General features: G+C 39.1%; 1 protein-coding gene across 2 annotated transcripts; it reads left to right on the forward strand.

Annotated features, from left to right (window-relative positions):
* Positions 1-2,338: 2,338 nt before the first annotated feature.
* LOC127450805 (serine/threonine-protein kinase BRSK2-like) lies at positions 2,339-18,934 on the forward strand. 2 transcript variants are annotated; one of them, XM_051715169.1, is made up of 19 exons: positions 2,339-3,646; positions 5,329-5,423; positions 5,859-5,944; positions 6,112-6,252; positions 7,702-7,818; positions 7,898-7,931; positions 8,074-8,142; positions 8,382-8,528; positions 8,893-8,924; positions 9,043-9,207; positions 10,915-11,012; positions 11,876-12,026; positions 12,592-12,652; positions 13,168-13,771; positions 14,152-14,200; positions 14,720-14,843; positions 14,934-15,147; positions 15,232-15,321; positions 15,451-18,934. In XM_051715169.1, the coding sequence occupies exons 1-19, from the start codon at positions 3,559-3,561 to the stop codon at positions 15,657-15,659; spliced, it is 2,574 nt and encodes an 857-aa protein (XP_051571129.1). In that variant the 5' UTR covers positions 2,339-3,558; the 3' UTR covers positions 15,660-18,934. The 2 variants fall into 2 exon arrangements, with proteins under 2 accessions (XP_051571129.1, XP_051571130.1); XM_051715170.1 differs by having other exon boundaries at positions 13,489-13,771.
* Positions 18,935-19,241: the final 307 nt, after the last annotated feature.

A 19,241-nucleotide genomic window follows, 5' to 3' on the forward strand; every position in this document is an offset into this window, starting at 1 on the left:
CTGCAAAGAGATAACACAAAAGACCCGCACTAGAAACCTGATTCTTTTCCGTAGCTGTGACCTTCAACAAGAAAATTGTAACAAGATGGACTATGTATACACAGTTACTGCCTCTCTAAGGTAGTCTATGCCACTTTTTAAATAAGAGCTCAGTGCTAAAACAATGCCTGTGGAAAAATTGCATAATACAGCATCTAGGATTAGCACTGAAAGATAGTAGTCCTAGTGGCATTATGCTACATAAATGTTTCTAGGTTAGATTAAGAAACAAAAAAATCTCTACACGCGCATTTCACTGTTTATGCGATTTTTCAATGTCTTAGTCTCTGCTGCCATCTTGTGTTCACGCACAAAACTGCAGGTATGGTGCATTCATTTAGCGGCACCGTTGTTTTGCATGCGGTGCAAATGTTCCTTCAGCGTAGTAGGTCCCCAAACTTTTTCAGTCAAGGCCCCCTTTACTAATCGACCATTTTTCTGTGATAAATAGTAAGGGTGTTGTTGATGTGTAGATGTGAAATGTCTTGTAATTGATGCTGGTGAAGAGCAGGGGTCCTACTCATTTCTGAAATTGTGCATCCTCGTTTCCTTTCCTTCCATCCTTTCCTCGTTTCCTTGCTCCACCCATTTAGGAAACGAGGACAGAAGAATCGAAGGAAGATGTTTTTGTACAATCACTCACGCGTCACTTCAGAGCGCCGTCTCTGCGCAGCTGCATAGGAGCACTTTCCATATTTTCATTATAAAACCTAATAATTCAAGATGCACAGTTGAAGTATGTGACAATTATGGTTTATTTAAACCGCAAAGGTGAAGCATGAATTAAAACTATTGTGTCAGATGTGAACTTTGATCGGTTTCCGGGTCACGGGCTCGAGGACGGAGGAGCGAGGAAACGAGGAAGCAAAATTTAGGAAATAAGAAGCACCCGGGTGTTTCCCCTTTCCCTTGTCAGTGCTAAAACGTGCTAGCAATGGCTAGATAAGTGCTCAGTCACGATCAGAGCGCGTCTCGCGTGTGACTCTCGGTGGATCACACAACACTCACACGAATCCAGTCTTTAAGCACCTCGCGTTCATCCATGTTCCGGAAGTGAAGCATAAGTTAACACTTATACAACGGCAAAAGCAAGACGAATTTGAATATCATTTAATTTGCTTCGGCAGCCGCCTACATTTTTTCAATGCAATGTTCTCACAAAAGCAGAAGATTTAACAGTGGATTTAATACTTTAAAATGTACAACAAGAAAACAAACTGGCAAACCTCTCTTCACGGAGAGTCTTTGTCCTCTACAGACTCAACCGTCCAGCTGAAATATATCAATCAGTTGCACAATTGACACTCAATTGGATTGGAAGCATGCTTCAAAAGTTTATGCTTAATAATAATAATAATATAGCTATTTTTTTAATGGACATCTCCAATCCCACCGTCTCCCTGCGCCTCCCCTGCAGTGCCCACCGCCTCACACTTTGGGAACCACTGCGATAGCGGTTTTCTTAAGAAAATGTCAGAAAAAACATTCCATGCAAAAGGGACAGCTCATTAAAATAAATATTATAAAACAAATTCCAAGACAACCATAAACATAAACTAAAAATAGTATAAAGCAGCTTATATTTATTCCAACTAAAGTTAAGATTGGTGCTCAATTTTAACAGGATAGGTCACCCAAAAATGAAAGTTCTCTCATCATTTACTCTCGTGCCTATAAATCTCCACCTTTGACCAGCCACGACCAGTAGGTGGTGAGGAAGAATGTGAATCGCCAAAAAGCAAAAGAAGAAGAATATTTATGCGTAAGTGAAAGTGGAGATTTATAGTAAAAGAAGGACTTAAATATTGATCTGTTTCTCACCCACACTTACCATATTACTTCGGAAGACATGGATTTAACCACTGGAGTCGTGTGGGTTATTTTTATGCTGTCTTTATGTCCTTTTTGGAGCTTCAAAGTTCTGGCACCTACTTACATGCATTGTATGGACCTACAGAGCTGAGATATTCTTCTAAAAATCTTCAGTTGTGTTCTACAGAAGAAAGAAAGTCATACACACCTGGGATGGCTCGAGAGTAAATGATGAGAGAATTTTTGGGTGAACTGGCCCTTTAATAATGTGCTGAATGAGCTCAAAGCTAGGAGGAACGTGTTCTCGAACAGAAATGGGGGTGGGGGTATGACGAGGTAATGTTCGATGGGAATCACGTAAGGGAGTGGACGCAAGGAGCGCACTGAGCGCAGAACCCGGATGCTGATGTTGCTCGTGTCGGATGAGAGAGAGAGAGAGAGAGAGAGAGAGATGGAAAACAGAGAAAGGCCTCACTGACAGAAGGAGTGATATCCTGCATAACCGACTCTTGACAACAAGGCAGTCGCACCGAAAGGATTAAAGCCGAGCAGTTTCGCGCGCCATTGACACAGAGTCGAGATTGAGAGGATGACTCCACGCGCGGTAGCCGAGGCGACGGGAGGAGAGCGCGAGAAGATGCTGTGATATGCACATAGCCAGCGCGAGAGGGAGGGAGAGAGCGCGAGAGGGAGGGGGAGAGGAGGCTCCTACGCTAGTTAAAGATGCTCGTTTTTTGACCAGGCATGTGTACTGCATGAATAGAGCAAGGGATTTCAGCAAAATAAAACCCACTACGTTTAGCGTTCAACATTGCAATATACACTTGGGACGCGCGCGGGGGATTAACAGTTGGTAGTGATTGAAGACACTGGGGCTTTCCTTCGCGAAAGGGTGGCTGTTTTCTCCCTTTCTGTTCTCCTATATTACCGGATGTGAGGCCTGGAATAAACCGTAGTTTTATTCGCAGACACAGGACGCTCATCCTTTACATCAAAACTTTGATTCAAATAAGACGAAACTCTTAGTGCTGCGGAGCTCTTGACGCCTCGCTGACAAAAGAGGGACACAATGCACTTAGATTAGAGCAGATAGGTGTCATAAACAAGATGTGCGGTTGTTTCGCAGGATAGATATGGCAAAGTTTTTAACAAATTGGTCACTTCCAGTTTGGCGATAATATCGGTAGGCTACATGAGTATCTGTTTTAAAGATACCGGCTAATTTAAATCGATGATTTTACACCAGTTTTTCGAATATTCTTGTTGTCTTTAGCGGTCTTAAATAATCACAGTCATTTTACATAATAGTTGTTCGTAGCTATTATCAAAACGCGTTGTGAATAAGTCATATAGGATCGGCCAATACTGACAGATGTAATCGTGGCCCCCTCCAACAAATATCACAGGCCCTTTAAACCGCAATAACAGCTGTAGTTCAGGGTATAGGCCTGGCTGGACACGCAACCCATGATTTTTGTTACTCTTTTATTTTTGCATACGGAAAATGTTACCGATTGATTTCCATCAGATGTTTGGGAGTAGGCCACGGCATTGACATCACGCCTCAGCATCCCTGTGTCATCGCTCGCCGTCTGTGATGTCTGTACGGCGACGCTATTACGTGAGCAGGACAGATTCCCGTGGATGCATTTTGAAAACGCACTGATTTACCCCATATATTGAGACATAAAAGCGCATTTGAACGAAATGTCCAGTAAGGAGTTGTCGGGGAGTCAGGCAGCTCAGTATGTCGGGCCCTACCGACTGGAAAAGACGCTGGGGAAGGGCCAGACAGGTAAGAGCATTTCCTATTTGGGATATTGGGACAGTTAATGCACTCAAACGAATTCTGCTCCACTTCACACGCCTCATTACAGAATTAATCTTTTGAACGGTTGTGTGTGTGTGCTGTGAAATTTTAGAGCTGATGAAATGAACTGGATGCACTATGATGTATAAGGGATATGGAAAGTATTTGATCTCTCTGAGTTTTTCTGGGGGGTCTTTTATGGCTGTTACTGTCCTATTTTAAAGCCTGTATGCGCTCTGTTGTTTATTCTGAAATTAAAGGCCACAGAGACCCTGTTTGGCATACACAAATGTGATGCAGATCTATATACATTAAGAAGTGGACTATTTGTTATTTATTTTTGGCAAGTAATAGATGCTGGCCATTAACGATTTATGCAAGTGTCTATACGAACAGTATGTACAGGTAGTTTTTATTTTATTTTAGTGTGCATAAGTCAATAGTGCTTTGATTTTTTATTTTTTTTTCTAGTGCAGGAGTTTGTAAATGGACCTTGATCGCATTAAATGGTGCAGGGAAGTCTGAATGATGCAGATATCTGTGATCCACATTTCAGTTTGCACAGGCCTATCCCATCTGGACTTAAAGGGATAGTTCATCCAAAAATGAAAGTTCTCTCATCATTTACTCACCCTCATGCCATCCCAGATGTGTATGACTTTCTTTCTTCTGCAGAACGCAAATTAAGATTTTTAGAAGAATATTTCAGCTCTGTAGGTCCATACAATGCAAGTCATCATGGTCCAAAACTTTGAAGCTCCAAAATTCATATAAAGGCAGCATAAAAGTAATGCATACGACTCAAGATGATGTGTGAAAGAAACAGCTCAAGATTTAAAACATTTTTAACATTTAATCTTCGCTTCTGACCAGATGTCCTATGCACGTCCATATTCGTATCACGTAAGCGCGTTGGCATGTTCACATGAGAACTGACCCGTGCACAAAAAAAAAAAAAAAAAAATATGGGAAGAAAAAGAAACAGAAACAAATACACATCTATATCAATACCTATTAAGCTTAAGTACATTTTTCCTCCTCCTCCTCCTCAGTTGTAAACAACACTAAGCTCGACCCTCTCATTGACACGCATAGGAGATCTGGTCGGAAGCAAAGATTAATGGTTAAAAAAGTGTTAAATCTTAATCTGTTTTTCTCACACACCTATTGTTTATCTTTAGAAGACATTAATTTAACCACTTGGGTCGTATGGATTACTTTTATGCTGCCTTTATGTGCTTTTTGGAGCTTCAAAGTTCTTGCCACAATTCATTTGCATTGTATGGACCTACAGAGCTGAGATATTCTTCTAAAAATCTTTGTGTTCAGCAGAAGAAAGAAAGCCATACACATCTGGGATGGCATGAGGGTGAGTCAATGATGAGTTTTCATTTTTGGGTGAACTACTTTTAAGTGGTCCTGTGTATACCTATACGATCTTATGAAAGTGGTTTTGGTTATGTTTGACATAATGGACCTTTAAACACATGAATACTGAAGTCACTTTGGTAAGATAGCTAAAGAATGTTAGTGAAGCAACATTATGTAAAGACTTGCTCTCAGTTGTGCTCAGCACACAGCATTAATATGTTGTTCTATATTACTGTAATGTTGCCCTTTTTTGGAATGCATCAAATGAAGAATGACTGTCTGTGTTCCTGTTGCAGGTCTGGTGAAGTTAGGAGTTCATTGTATTACAACACAGAAGGTGGCCATAAAGATAGTTAACAGAGAAAAGCTATCGGAGTCTGTTCTTATGAAAGTAAGTTTTGCATTCTCGTACAAAGACAAAAAACAGCAAAGAATTTAGGCCACTACTGAAGCTTCTACCTTTTTTATTTTTTTCTCAGTCAGTTCCTGCTTACACAGCATTTTGTTATTTGCAATAACTTTTCAGTAACACAGCTGCAAAACCCAAACTGTTTTAATAACCACAGTTTATACTGTCTGCCCAAATGTTCTCTGCTATAAATGTGAGGCTTTCCCTGCTATGTCATTTTGTCCATTTTGTAATGTTGATTGTCTATGCTTGTTTATATAATGATTCTACCAGTTCACTTCTAACTGAAAGTAATTCTTAATCAAGATACAATATGGTCATGCCTAAATCATCTTTGCTTTGCATTTTCCTACATCAATTATTCCTTTTCTCTCTTCAACTCCCCTTCAATATTCCTCTCTCTCCCCATATCTGCAGGTGGAGAGAGAGATAGCTATTCTTAAACTAATAGAGCACCCTCATGTCCTTAAACTTTACGATGTGTACGAGAATAACAAATATTTGTAAGTACTGCTCTGTTTCTCCACACATCTAAAGCATGTCTGGTCATGTCTTGTCTAAACTGACATTCTGCATTTTCTGGAAGTGTGCTTGTGTGTAGTGTACCATTTCATGCATATCCATCTCTGTTTATGTGTTCAATAAATGTCTTTCTCTTGCCGTCTTTCAGATATCTAGTGCTGGAGCACGTGTCTGGTGGGGAGCTATTTGACTACCTAGTGAAGAAAGGCAGATTGACCCCTAAAGAGGCCAGAAAGTTCTTCAGACAAATAATATCTGCTCTGGACTTCTGTCACAGCCACTCTATATGGTAAAAGTTTATTAATATTTAAGTTTCCCTTTAAATGATGATATGGATACTGTAGCAGTGTTCTCGATGTATTGTAACTATTCCTAACTATTGGAATAGTTCACCCAAAAATGAAAATTCTCTCATCATTTACTCAACCTCATACCATCCCAGATGCGTGTGACTTTCTTTCTTCTGCAGAACATAAACAGACATTTTTAGAAGAATATCTCAGCTCTGTAGGTCCATACAATGCAAGTGAATGGTGACCAGAAATTTGAAGCTCCAAAAATCATATAAAATCAGCATAAAAGTAATCCATAAGACTCCAGTGATTTAATCCATGTCTTCTAAAATGATCCAGTCGGTTTTGGGTGAGAACTGTCCAAAATGTAACACCTTTTTCACGATAAATCTTGACATCAGCAGCCTTCTTGGAGATCATGATTACAAGCATGATTACACTTCCTAACGCCATCTAATGCCTAATGTCCTGCTCATGTGTCAAGTGTGATTGATCTTGAAATCATGATTGTGCCTTGAGACTGCAATGGCAAGATGTACAGTGAAAACAGCATTATGTTTTGGTCCGTTCTCACCCAAAACTGATTAGATTGCTTCAGAAGACATGGATTAAGCCATTGGAGTCTTATGGATTACTTTTATGCTGCCTTTATGTGCTTTTTGGAACTTCAAACTTCTGATCACCATTCACTTGCATTGCATGGGTCCATACAGAGCTGAGATATTCTTCTAAAAATCTTCAGTTGTGTTCTGCAGAAGGAAGAAAGTCGTTCACATCTGGGATGGCATGAGGGTAAGTAAATGATGAGAGAATTGTTATTTTGGGGGGAATTATCCCTTTAAAGGCCACAGAGACCCTGTTTGGTGTGCTCAAAAGTGATGCAGATCTAAGAAGTGGACTATATTTTGGCAAGTAATAGATGGTAACAATTAATGATTCATGCAGTTGTCTATTTAAACAGTATGAACAGGTTTGTTTTTAATTATTTTAGTGTGCATAAGTCAAAAGTGTGGTCGATAGGCTGAGTACTGAGTAGTGCTGTGATTTGTTTCTAGTACAGAAGATTATAAATGGACCTTGATCACATTAAATGGTGCAGGGAAGTTTGAATGTTGCAAATATCTGTCATCCACTTTCCAGTTTGTACAGGCATGTGATACATTATGCGGTGATACAAATGCTGGTGACTAAAGATTCTGATACAGGACATATGCTTTGTTTTAAAACATACTATTTATATATAAATATATATAATAGAAAATATTTCTTATATATAAAAGAAATAGATTCTGTAGTTTCAGATTGTTCTGCAGCCTCTCAGCCTTTTTCTTGATGTTGCTGTTATTTGAGACTATTTTGCATTACAAATTGCATATATTACATGTAGATTGTAACTGTCTGTCAGTTTTGTCAGTTATCACTGTCTGTCTTCCCTTCATTCCCAGCCACAGAGATCTAAAGCCTGAAAACCTCCTGCTGGATGAGAAGAATAATATCAGAATTGCAGACTTTGGCATGGCCTCCCTACAGGTTGGGGACAGCCTTCTGGAGACCAGCTGTGGGTCAGTACTGTGTAGATTTGTGGTGGAATGCTATGTTAATAAAGAAGAATTATTCATTCTCTGTGTTATGTATCTGCAGATCACCCCATTATGCATGTCCTGAGGTCATCAGGGTAAGTTTGATGCTCTTAGAGGATAAGCACCATATGCTTTAATATATCTCACATAGATCATACAGATTCTATAAGTCTCTTAGATGGAAATAAAAAAAAAAAATCAATCAATGTTTTTGTATTTATTTGGACTTTGTCACAGGGAGAGAAATATGATGGACGCAGGGCAGATGTATGGAGCTGTGGGGTTATTCTTTTTGCTCTGCTGGTGGTAAGAAGTTTGCTTTCTTGTTCATCTTTCATTTGAACATTTCTTCCATTTTTGCTTTATTTTAATATCTTATTTACATATTCTTTGCATCATTTTTTAAAGTGAAGTGAAGGCTAGGTGTTTAATGTCTAAAAACCGCCATTGGTTGTAGGGATATGGAAGCTCTGATGCTACCTAAAGGAAAACATCTGTCTCTTGCACTCCGAAATGTGTATGAATTGTAACATCTCACCATACAGGGAGCATTGCCCTTTGACCATGATAACCTGCGTCAGCTGCTGGAAAAGGTGAAGAGTGGAGTATTTCACATGCCTCACTTCATTCCTCCAGACTGTCAGGCTCTCCTCCGTGGCATGATTGAGGTCAACCCAGAGAAACGCCTCACGGTGGGCCACACACACACCTGTGCTCTCTCACAAACATCAAACAGCTTTGTTCATATACACCAATTCTGCTAAAGCATCCAAATACTTATATAAACAAATATTTATACGGGATTCCCACAGTTATGGATAACCTGGAAATATCAGGGAATTTGACCATTGTAATTTCCAGATGTACAAAAGTCATGGAAACGAATAAAATCTTAAATACAAAATTTCTATTGCAAACATAAAATTTTCTGATATTTGTAAATTGTTTTATCGAGTAATCATGATCCACTGGAAAATTCATGGAAATTCATTGATTTAAAGCAACTCTGTATTATGTATTTATGATCCTTCTGATTTTGGTTGTTTCGTTTCTCAGTTGGAAGATATACAAAAGCACCCATGGTATCAGTAAGTATCATCTGAGGTATATTGTCATAAAAACAATTCCATCATCAGTCTTTTGTTGTCTACTACCCACATGTCTAGTTCTCATCGATTTGTTTGTTTATTTGTCTTTCTGTCTCAGAGGGGGCAGGAATGAGCCGTGTCCAGAGCAGCCACCTCCGAGGCGCGTGAGTGTAAAGAGGATTCTGTCGCTTACAGATCTGGACCCTGATGTTCTAGAGAGCATGCACTCCCTGGGCTGTTTCAGAGACCGTGTCAAACTCACCAGAGACCTGCAGTGTGAAGAGTGAGTCTAAACAACATTTATATGTGTGGGTGGCCAGTCATATGTGCCATTATGGCCAAACTTGAATCAAATCACTTTGGTCTCTCACTCAGAAAAGAGTAATGCACAAAAACATAATTTCATGTTGTAAATTAAAGAACAAACAAGATACAACAGCTAGAGTAGGACCTTAAAAGTACATGAAGTAATTTTTTACAGAGTTTTACAACTGTAGAAATTAATAGTACTTTGGAAAATCTGGTAGGGCTGCTAGGATCATAGTGACAACCACTGGGGTGAAGTGGCACCGGCAGCGATGTGCACATAAAGGCATCAGTTTATAGGACCTTGCGAAAACTTGAAATAAATTCATGAAATAATAGAAAATTATGAGTATAGTGAAGTGTTAGATCCTTTGTTACTGTGTTGTTGATTCTTCATACTAGAGACGTATTAATTTTCATTTTTAAGAGACTTTTGGATTTTGTGCAACATAGCGCATTGTTACAGCACAGGCCTATTCACAATGCCAGTTACGCATAGCACGCAACTTGCTCAAGTTCAGCTGTGCATTCGCTTTATTGTCTGTGCAGATATGAGCAATTTAATACAAGCTCAGTTGTGCATTTGCTTCATTTTCTGTGCAGATGAAAGTGGTAATAATATATTTGTGTTGTTGGTGTAGCTGATTAATACCATATATATATATATATATATATATATATATATATATATATATATATATATATATATATATATTAGGATGTGTTTGAAAAAAAGATTATTAACCCACTAAGCTCTTCAGTTTACTGGTGTTCAGCTCTTTCAGATATTTCCTGCAGCTTAGATTGGAAAATCCTCAAAATACGATGACCGGATCATTTGCTTTATTCAAACAAGATTTTTATTCTTCTAAAATATTGTTAGTGGATTGGTAATATCTTGCAGTGTTATTTATTTCTCATCATATTTTCATCAACAATATGTTTTAAGTAGAATTGTTTAATTATCCTCATTATGCATAGTTTTCCATCTCATCTGAATAAAAAAAACACCTCATGCATTTTTGTCAGTTATTTAGTTTACGAGATTAATACTGCTTCTGAACGTGTATTCAGTGCTGCTGGAAACATCATAACCCCAGTGAGATCCTCTCAAAAATGGGACAATGGTGTTGTTTTTTCCTGTCGAAATTTTTTTTAACATCTGACAATTAAAAAGCTTTCAGTCAAGGTAGGACTGATCCATCATTTAATAATTGTCCATTTGTTTACTGATATTTGGTTGTGCTGAATATTTGAGTTTAGCTAACAGATTTTAACATTCTGGAATAATTTTAGCCGTTGATGTTTACATTTAACTGTCGTATAAGAAGGCTAATGGTGCAAGAACAGACAGACATTTTAAAACCAGTGCAAACTATCTATACATTTTGTATTATTGTATTTAGTAATTTCTGATATTTTACAAAGGGTTTAATTTCTATTCCGTGTTAAATGATGCACTTTTTAAAGTTTGATCCACAATAAACACATAATTTGCCCCAATAGGCACCGATAGGCATGGTATAAATGTTTCAGTGTAAAGTCCAGGACCACAGTCGTATTGGCTAGTGAAACATTACAAAGTATTGTAAAATATACAGAATAGTGCACTTTAGTGCATTTGTGTTGTAGAATTTTCAACTTTTATTTGTTTTAATGTCTCTTCCCATCTCTTTTCTCCCAGAGAAAACCAGGAGAAGTTGATCTACTATCTTCTGTTGGACAGGAAAGAGCGCTACCCTAGTTATGAAGATGAACATCTTCCACCCAGAAATGATATTGGTGAGCGCATTTTTGTGATTCAGACCTGCGCGTTCAAAGCTTGTCATTGAATACCATGAGAATTGTTGGTAACCTAGCAACCACCCTGCTGTTTTAGGCCTGAAAGTAAGCCAGATTCCTTAAAGGGTTCTAGCATGTCTCTAAGGCAAACTTCAGTGATTTTTAAATGTAACATATTGAGGGCTTGTTCCCCAAAATAAACAGATCAAGACCAGACCTAGACTAAAAAGGGATTTCAAGGTGAACGATCATCATCGTTAAGAGCTTGACAGGGGAGTCAGTCTACATTGTTGTTAGAACACTTTAGCAAGTTGGAGAACAAGTGGTGCAGGTTTGATCATGGCAGGACTTCCTAATGTATGCACAGAGGAAATTGGTCTTATATTGTCAATCTGGCATCAGTGCTACTGACATAATTTATTGAAATGTTCTATTTACTACACTTTTTTCATGCACAGTTGGTGTAAAGTGGTTTATTGTTTTGAAAGGAATGTGTTTGCCTGGGTAATTCTACTGTAGTTACTGTCATTTCACTTCCATGCCATGACCTGTCTCTCTTAGCATAGCACATGTTGTATGCAGGTACTATTGACTACAGCATGTTGCATAGAAGCACTCAGTCTCTCATAAACACATTGAAAAGGATTTATTTTTCAGCTTCTTTGCTAATTTCCCCTACTATCACTGTAATACAGATGACTGCAGTGCAGCAGAGATTATAGTGATGTATAAAAAAACAAACCTTAGATTACTCTATCTTGGACATAGTAAGGTTTGTCATGTGACTTGTGCATAAAGTGTATACAGTAGATGTTTGTGTTACAGTGGGTGTATGTGTTATGCTGTTGTGGTTGTGTGATCAGATCCTCCCCGTAAGCGAGTGGACTCGCCCATGTTGACCCGTCATGGGCGCTGCCGGCCAGAGAGAAAGAGTCTTGAGGTACTGAGTGTGACAGAACAGGGCTCTCCGACACCTCCCCGCAGAGCACAGGATTCCTCTGCACACAGTCAGAGGTACATGCAAACTGCCCTTCAATTGAAAGCCTAATTGTGTCCTGTTCAACATAATGTGCTTGTCAAAATAGTTTCCAAAAATGTGTAAGGAAAACGTGAAGAGTTTTGGGTTTTGACTGTGCTAAACGAGGGGTTAAAGGGATATTTCACCCAAAAATTAAAATTCTTTCATCAATTACGGATGTTCATGTTGTTCTAAACTTTATTTATTCTGTGGAATGCAAAAGGGAGATGGTAGAATGATTGTGAGGGACTGACCCTCATGCACTTTCATTGCATTTTTTCAACACAATTAAAGTAAGATAGGACTAATGCTGTCAGTGCCTAATATTCTACCAGCTCTTTTTGTGTTCCAAGGAAGAAAGAAAGTCATACAGGTTTGTATCAACATAAGAGTGAGTAAATTAAGAGAGAATTGTTTATTTTCACTTAATTGCTGTTAACATAATATCTAAGTAAATTAACCATATCCAAGGTTTTAATCAAACTGAAAAACAATGAGACACACAATGCAACTATGATATCCTGAGATTTGGTTGACTGGTATATCCTGTTGTTTTGGTAGGTCTCGCTCAGTTAGCGGAGCTTCAACCGGCCTCTCATCCAGTCCCCTCAGCAGCCCGAGAGTACGTTTCTTCACACCTTTCATTTACATTTACCATACAGATATTGGATTAGAAGTAATAATATTCTTTAGTGCTCGCTGTTGAAAAGAACAATTGCCTTTGTTATTGTAGTATGAACAGCAAAGTGGAATTGGATTCAGTTATGCTTTTTATGTTCATCTACCTCATACTGTCCTCATACTGGCGTCATTATTCACACCAAAGATCACTCAGTTCCAGACACACACACAAACACACACTTATACAATGATCATGTCTATAACCGTATTGCTTAATTTGCATTTTGCACAATTAATTAATACCCTAATAATTAAAACACTTGCTTACTAATTTACTCTAGATGTCACAAGCCTCTCAGAGAGCTATGCATCATTTTCCTAACTCTTCTCAGTTTAATTTTAATGTTAATAATCATATAGCATAGCTTTCATTAACTCTCATTACCATTCTCTCATCTCATCCTCAATTCCTCTTTTCCTCTCCATCCTTCTGTTCTTTATCTTCCATCTCATCAGAGCCCAGTTTTCACTTTCAGCCAAACTGAGGTCACCTCTGCTCCCACCACCCAGTCCAAAGACCCCAAACCAGGAAGTTCCACTTCACCCCGGGCGTCCCAACGTGCGCCTGACCCAAAAACCCAGACCCTACCCTCCAAAGCACCCTCAGAGCGTCCACACCTGCAGTCTATGAAGTCCCTACCCCTGCAGACTCCCCCGTCTCCTTCCCCTTCACCCTCTCCGCTCCTCTCCCCCATCCCTCGCTTCTTCTTCCCTACTCCTTCTGTCCTGAAGTCTGTCACTAAGACCATCTATCCTAACTCTGCCCATGTGTCACAGGTTACCCCACAGGGCTCCCCACTCCCCACCCCTCTGGGGACCCCTGTGCACCATCCCCAGCACCCCCCTCCCACCCCGCCCTCCTCTTCCTCCTCTTCCTCCTCCTCACGAGCTGAAGGGGGTGGTGGTGTGGGTGGTGGTTCCCTCTCCCTAACCCCGCCCTCCAGCCCTGGGGGAAGTGGTGGAATGGCTGCCAGTAGTTCTGCCCACTGGAGGACACGCCTCAACTCCTTCAAGAACAACCTGCTGGGTTCGCCACGCTTTCATCGCCGAAGACTACAGGGTGAGAGAAGCATTATCCAGTGTCTTAAAGGGATAGTTGATAAAAAAAAAATTTCATCATTTACTTACCCCTGTGTTGTTCCAGACACAATTGACTTTCCTACTTCTGTGGAACACAAAAGGAGTTGTTAGGCAGAATGTCAGCCTCAGTCACCATTCACTTTCAATGCATCTTTTTTCCATACAATAAAGTGTATGGTGACTGAGGCTAACATTCTGCCTAACACTTCCATTTGTGTTCCATGGGAAAAAAAGAGTCATGAGTGTGAGTAAATGGTGAACAAATTTAAATTTTTGGCCGAACTACTGAATCCCTTTGACATGAGTTGTTGTTATTAAGTCAAACATTATGTTAAAAATGTCAATATTTTGTTTCAATAGTTCCTACTTCAGAGGACATGTCAAGTTTAACCCCAGAGTCCAGCCCAGAGTGAGTAATGATAGGAACAAATCTGTAAGAGAAGTGTTTGTGACCCTCTTTATATTGAAACAAATGCAATGTGACTTTTGTTTTGTTTTAAAATACTCCAATGTTTCTGCAACAACAAAGCAGATTTGCACAAAATTCTGCTTGTCATTTGTGACATAAGCTTAATATTGTGCTTCTCATCAACCTGACCCTATGATTCAATGTGTTTGTTTTGAAGCTTTTTCAGCTGCGTTTCCCAGAATGAGTGAAACTCTAGGAATAAAGACAGATAGGCAATTAACTTTCACAGGCAGTATCATTTGCACACTTGCAGAATTAGTCTTTGTATTTTCAAAGATAAAAGTTATTTTGAAATGGAGATATATCCAAATGACCAAAACAATTTATGATATTTACACCACTGCGCATTGCAAAACTCCTAAACATGTATTGTATGTAAAACCACGAAACAATTACAATGTGTACGTATATTTATTTGCTTATATAGTTTGTAAGCCTCATCTTTATCTATTGCTCTAGGCTGGCAAAGAAGTCCTGGTTTGGAAATTTCATCAGTCTGGAGAGGGAAGAGCAGATTTTTGTGGTGATTAGAGACAAACCACTGAGCTCTATCAAGGCTGACATTGTCCACGCCTTTCTATCAGTTAGTATCTTTCCTTTCCTTTCCTGCCCTGCCCTCCCCTCCCCTCTATGAAGATTCAAACTTCTAAACTGTGTCTTTCTTCCCCTTTAGATTCCCTCCCTGAGTCACAGTGTGATCTCTCAGACAAGTTTCCGGGCAGAGTACAAGTCCTCCGGAGGTCCTTCTGTCTTCCAGAAGCCTGTCAAATTTCAGGTTGACATCGCCTTCTCTGAGGGAGAGAGAGAACGAGAGAGAGAGAGAGAGAGAGAAAGGGAGGGAAGGAGGGAGACTGGCATCTACAGTGTTACCTTCACCTTATTATCAGGTATTGTAAGAGAGAGAGAGACTGTATAAAAAAACTAATGCTATTGAAGTTCATAGAGATAATGCTATGGCGTCTCTTTCTCAGGTCCTAGTCGCAGGTTTAAAAGAGTGGTGGAGACCATTCAGGTTCAGCTTCTCAGTTCACATGACCAGCCCTCTGTGCAGGCACTTGCAGGTAAATGCTCCACATGTGCACTAATACCCAAAGACAAATTTCAAGAAAAGAAAATAGATGAAATTCTGTAACACTTTTTAGCACAAAACCCTCTCCTAAACCTGTTGTCTTCAATTCTTCTTTTTTCAGATGAGAAGAATGGACTTTCGTCATGCCCACCCAGCACACCAACCCGTCAGAACTCTCGTCGCTCGGAGGGTGGGGGTGATCGCGGTGAGCGGGCAGAACGAGGAGAAGGGAGCAGTATTGGGGGCAGTGGAAGTGTTCTACAAAGGAAAGGTTCTGGCAAGGATAAAACTCGCCTCCTTTCCTCAAATGGAACCCAGTCTCAGCCCTAAGCAAACTCTTCAGAATTGCTGTAGAGTGGGTGGGCATAAGCCCCTCCCCTGTTTTCCCTTAGAGACAACCTGTTTTCCCACATAGACCATCTGCACAGTAATTAACAACAGGTATACTAAGCCCAGATTCTCACATCAATAGCGGAAACCCTGTGGTCCAGCTGCAACAGTTGGAGAGTCAGGAATCTATCCACATGGAAGTGTTCTTACTCCTTGACAGCAACATGCAAATAATCAACTATAGAAAAAAATACACTTCCAGAGACGATTAAAATCACTTATCCGTCTGAGGAGCAATGGATTTGACATGCGAAAACAACAAGATTTACTGCTTTACAATGTAAACCTCAGCTATAAAACATTTTATTCAGCAACAATACAAACAAGGAGTTTGACTTCCATGGCCGTATCCAGTGATCTAATGTCGACAAGCTTATGGAGGAACAAACAGCAAGAAAAGAATGTCTCCCAAACATCTTCATCACTGTCACTGTCATCATCATCACTATTATCATCATTCTAATGAGCAACGATTTATCAAAATCCATAAGAATATCAGAATGAGTTGTTCACCACATGGAGAACAAAAAGGAATTTTTTTTTCAGAGCAGGAATCAAAGTAGGAATCTAAATTTTATAACCCAAGGATTCTACTTTGAAGTAGTCGAAGTCCTTTTATATGGCTATACCTTCATGAGGTAATCACAGATTATGCCTCCTACCTGGAAAAATAGTGTGATGTTTAGTGTTAAAGATATAGGCTACTTTAAACACTAATCATTCATACATGTGTTGTAGAGCTTGAACTCTGATATTTTATAGATCCAAAACTGTTTGACAAAATCAGTAGTGTTGGAAACGTAGTGGAGAGCTGCCCACTTGAAACTGCCCATGCATTGGTCTGTTGTAATTCATCAGTTTTTAGAGATCCTCAAATCCCCTTCCCTACTCACTAAGAAGGGCACAGAGGAATGAAGAGGCATCAAGACTTCCTATGACACGTTCATACAGAGACAGGACAAGAGGAAAAAGATAGCCAGAGTCAAACTCTCTAATGTCATGCAAAGAAGTAGGGAGAGGAAAAGAAACTTGAAGGCCTCCATTTTTTAGCTGAGCTGTGAAAAGTTTGCCATCAACAAAATGGGAAAAAACAAACAAATGAATGTCCAAAACAACAACAAAGAGATATTTAAATATTTACTTTGTTTATTTAAAGACTTATTTATTTATTTATTATTATTTTAGTGAATTTTAATTTATTTATTTATTTGAATAAATTCAGGCTGTTAAAGAAAAGAAGTACAGGTAGATCAATAAATCCACAATACAGAAAATGGCAGATTATATTTGTTTCCAAATATATTTAAAAAATGCGTCAAATTGTCCTTTTAAAAATAATTTCAAAAGTCCTAATTTCGCTCATCTCATTTTCATTTCATTTCTAAAAAACAAACGTCTCTCTCAAAGAAGAAAATTGGAGAACAACTTTGAGAAATCAACCAAGCAGTGACTTCATGCCTTGGAAGTCTCCCACTGGGAATATATTTCTAAACCCTCCAGGATGTACAATGTAAAGACTGAAGTGAACCTTATAGAAGCAGAGAAACAAAACAAAAAAAGAGGGAATATTTAGCCCTCTGTGTTCACTCTCCATCTTTGAGAATGTTACCCAAACAAGAGCCCAAAGTTTCAGACTCGTGTGTGCCAGGCCAGACCTTTGTACTAAACGCGAGCAGTATTCTCTCTTTTTTCACACACGTACACACACAGACTCAAAAGACACAAAATGACTGTCAATGAGAAGGCTTTTCTTCTCAAAACTGATAAAATAAAACAAAATGAATGATAACTGGACTTTGAAACTGGAATGCACTGTCCTAAAAAGAGAATTGTATTCAAACAAATAGTTGTCCCTTTCCTTGCCCACCCATGGGAATCGGTGAAGTGCTCTCTTAAGTGCAGACTCAGGATCAGTGGGGCTTTTTAGCTCATTAAGTTTAAGATCAGGTCGTGAATGGGGGAAACCTGATCCTGAATATCCACTTAAAAGCTCTTTCTCCAATGAGCCTCTGTAGCCCAGAATCTTACCGTAATGCTCCTTTCTCCCACCCTTTCATACGCACCCTCTAGTCCACTCTTTTCCTGACACAAGTAGCACTGAATGCAAAGCAAGGTTTTGCTCTGGTCCTCCCTCCGCCCACCTCCCACAACCATAACATACACTCTCTCCCTAAAATAGACAACTGCTGGGAATAGCAAAGTGGATAGACATTTACACCAAGCTTCAGACTGTTTTGTCTACAAGACACTCTTGCATCTTCATGATGTTTTGAAATGATTTTCAATAGCACATTTAATATATCTCACTGGATGTAATGACAACTGTTCAGTCTGTTTCAAACTGTTGAATGTTCAGGAGCATTGGTCATTAGTTATAATAAGGGGTAGATTCCTATTTTAGTACACTCCAAATGCCTTAAATCCAAATATACAAAATAGTTAGCATGTGCACTCTGGGTCACAGTCGTACCCAATCACTTGCAAATGCCCGAGCAGAGGCAGAGGAAACTCCAGAGCAAAACCCTGAGGATGTTCTATGTTCAATTATGTTAATTCTCAGGCAGGGGAAGTCTGGGAGTGTGCAAATACAGACTGTCTGGACACCAGCTCTGAGTGAATGTGAAATACACTCCACTTTCTCTGTGTCCCACCTGGATGTGTCTGTTTCTCGTTCCTTTCACATTGTGCACTGAATTACATTTTGTTTTTGTTACTCGCATCTCCCTCGAAACACATACTCCACACATATCACATTTCATATGTATCCATAGTCTTCACTCATTTACCATGCATTATATACCTCGGCCTTCTGCTGCTCCCCCCACACTCATCATAGGATTATACTTTAATCCAAGCCCTTTCCCATTCTATCATTATATACATATTCCCTGCCTGCCCCCAACGTATGCTCATTCCCCCTAATCTCTGTTCATTATAAACAGAAAATATTACTCATATCTTCATTCTTTATCCATTCTATAGTCACCTAATGATTATTGATTATCTTTGTCATCATTACTGATTACTCCTCTTAAGATTGTAAAGCTGTACTCTTTCATCCCCATCGCGCACAGTTGGAACTTTTTCATGAGAAATGCAAGTCAATAATTTGGAGGGAAAAAATAATGATGAGAAAATAAATGTATGTGTTAAAAAAAATGAAAGTGCACTATTATTATTGCCTGTGATGAACAATAAACAATAAAATAAAAAAAATCTGAGCAGTTCCCTTCACTTTTACTTTCTCTAATTTCCCACGTTTTATTTTCTGTTGTGGCTAAAATCTGCTATGGAATATGTCCATGTGCTGTGCTCATTTATTATAAGCAGACCTATGAATTGTGTGTGTTGGAGTTTTGTCAGTTAAATCAGCTTTCTCTTAACTTTGGGGTAGAAAATAGAGGTCAAAACTGAGGACACTGTAATTAGGCATCACATTATCATATTAATTAGAAGTTTTAAGACTTTATGTTTAAAAGATTATATTTAGTTCAGCTGGATCTGTACGTCAATAAGGTGTGA

This window comes from Myxocyprinus asiaticus, chromosome 13, assembly GCF_019703515.2.
Source record: "Myxocyprinus asiaticus isolate MX2 ecotype Aquarium Trade chromosome 13, UBuf_Myxa_2, whole genome shotgun sequence".
Taxonomy (NCBI): domain Eukaryota; kingdom Metazoa; phylum Chordata; class Actinopteri; order Cypriniformes; family Catostomidae; genus Myxocyprinus; species Myxocyprinus asiaticus.

Excerpts from the sequence above, each read along its gene's own strand:
- LOC127450805 (XM_051715169.1), top strand. The coding sequence starts at position 3,559 with ATGTCCAGTAAGGAGTTGTCGGGGAGTCAGGCAGCTCAGTATGTCGGG. Across the intron at positions 9,208-10,914 it reads AGAGACCTGCAGTGTGAAGA|AGAAAACCAGGAGAAGTTGA; the intron begins GTGAGTCTAAAC and ends CTTTTCTCCCAG. Across the intron at positions 12,653-13,167 it reads GTCCCCTCAGCAGCCCGAGA|AGCCCAGTTTTCACTTTCAG; the intron begins GTACGTTTCTTC and ends CCATCTCATCAG.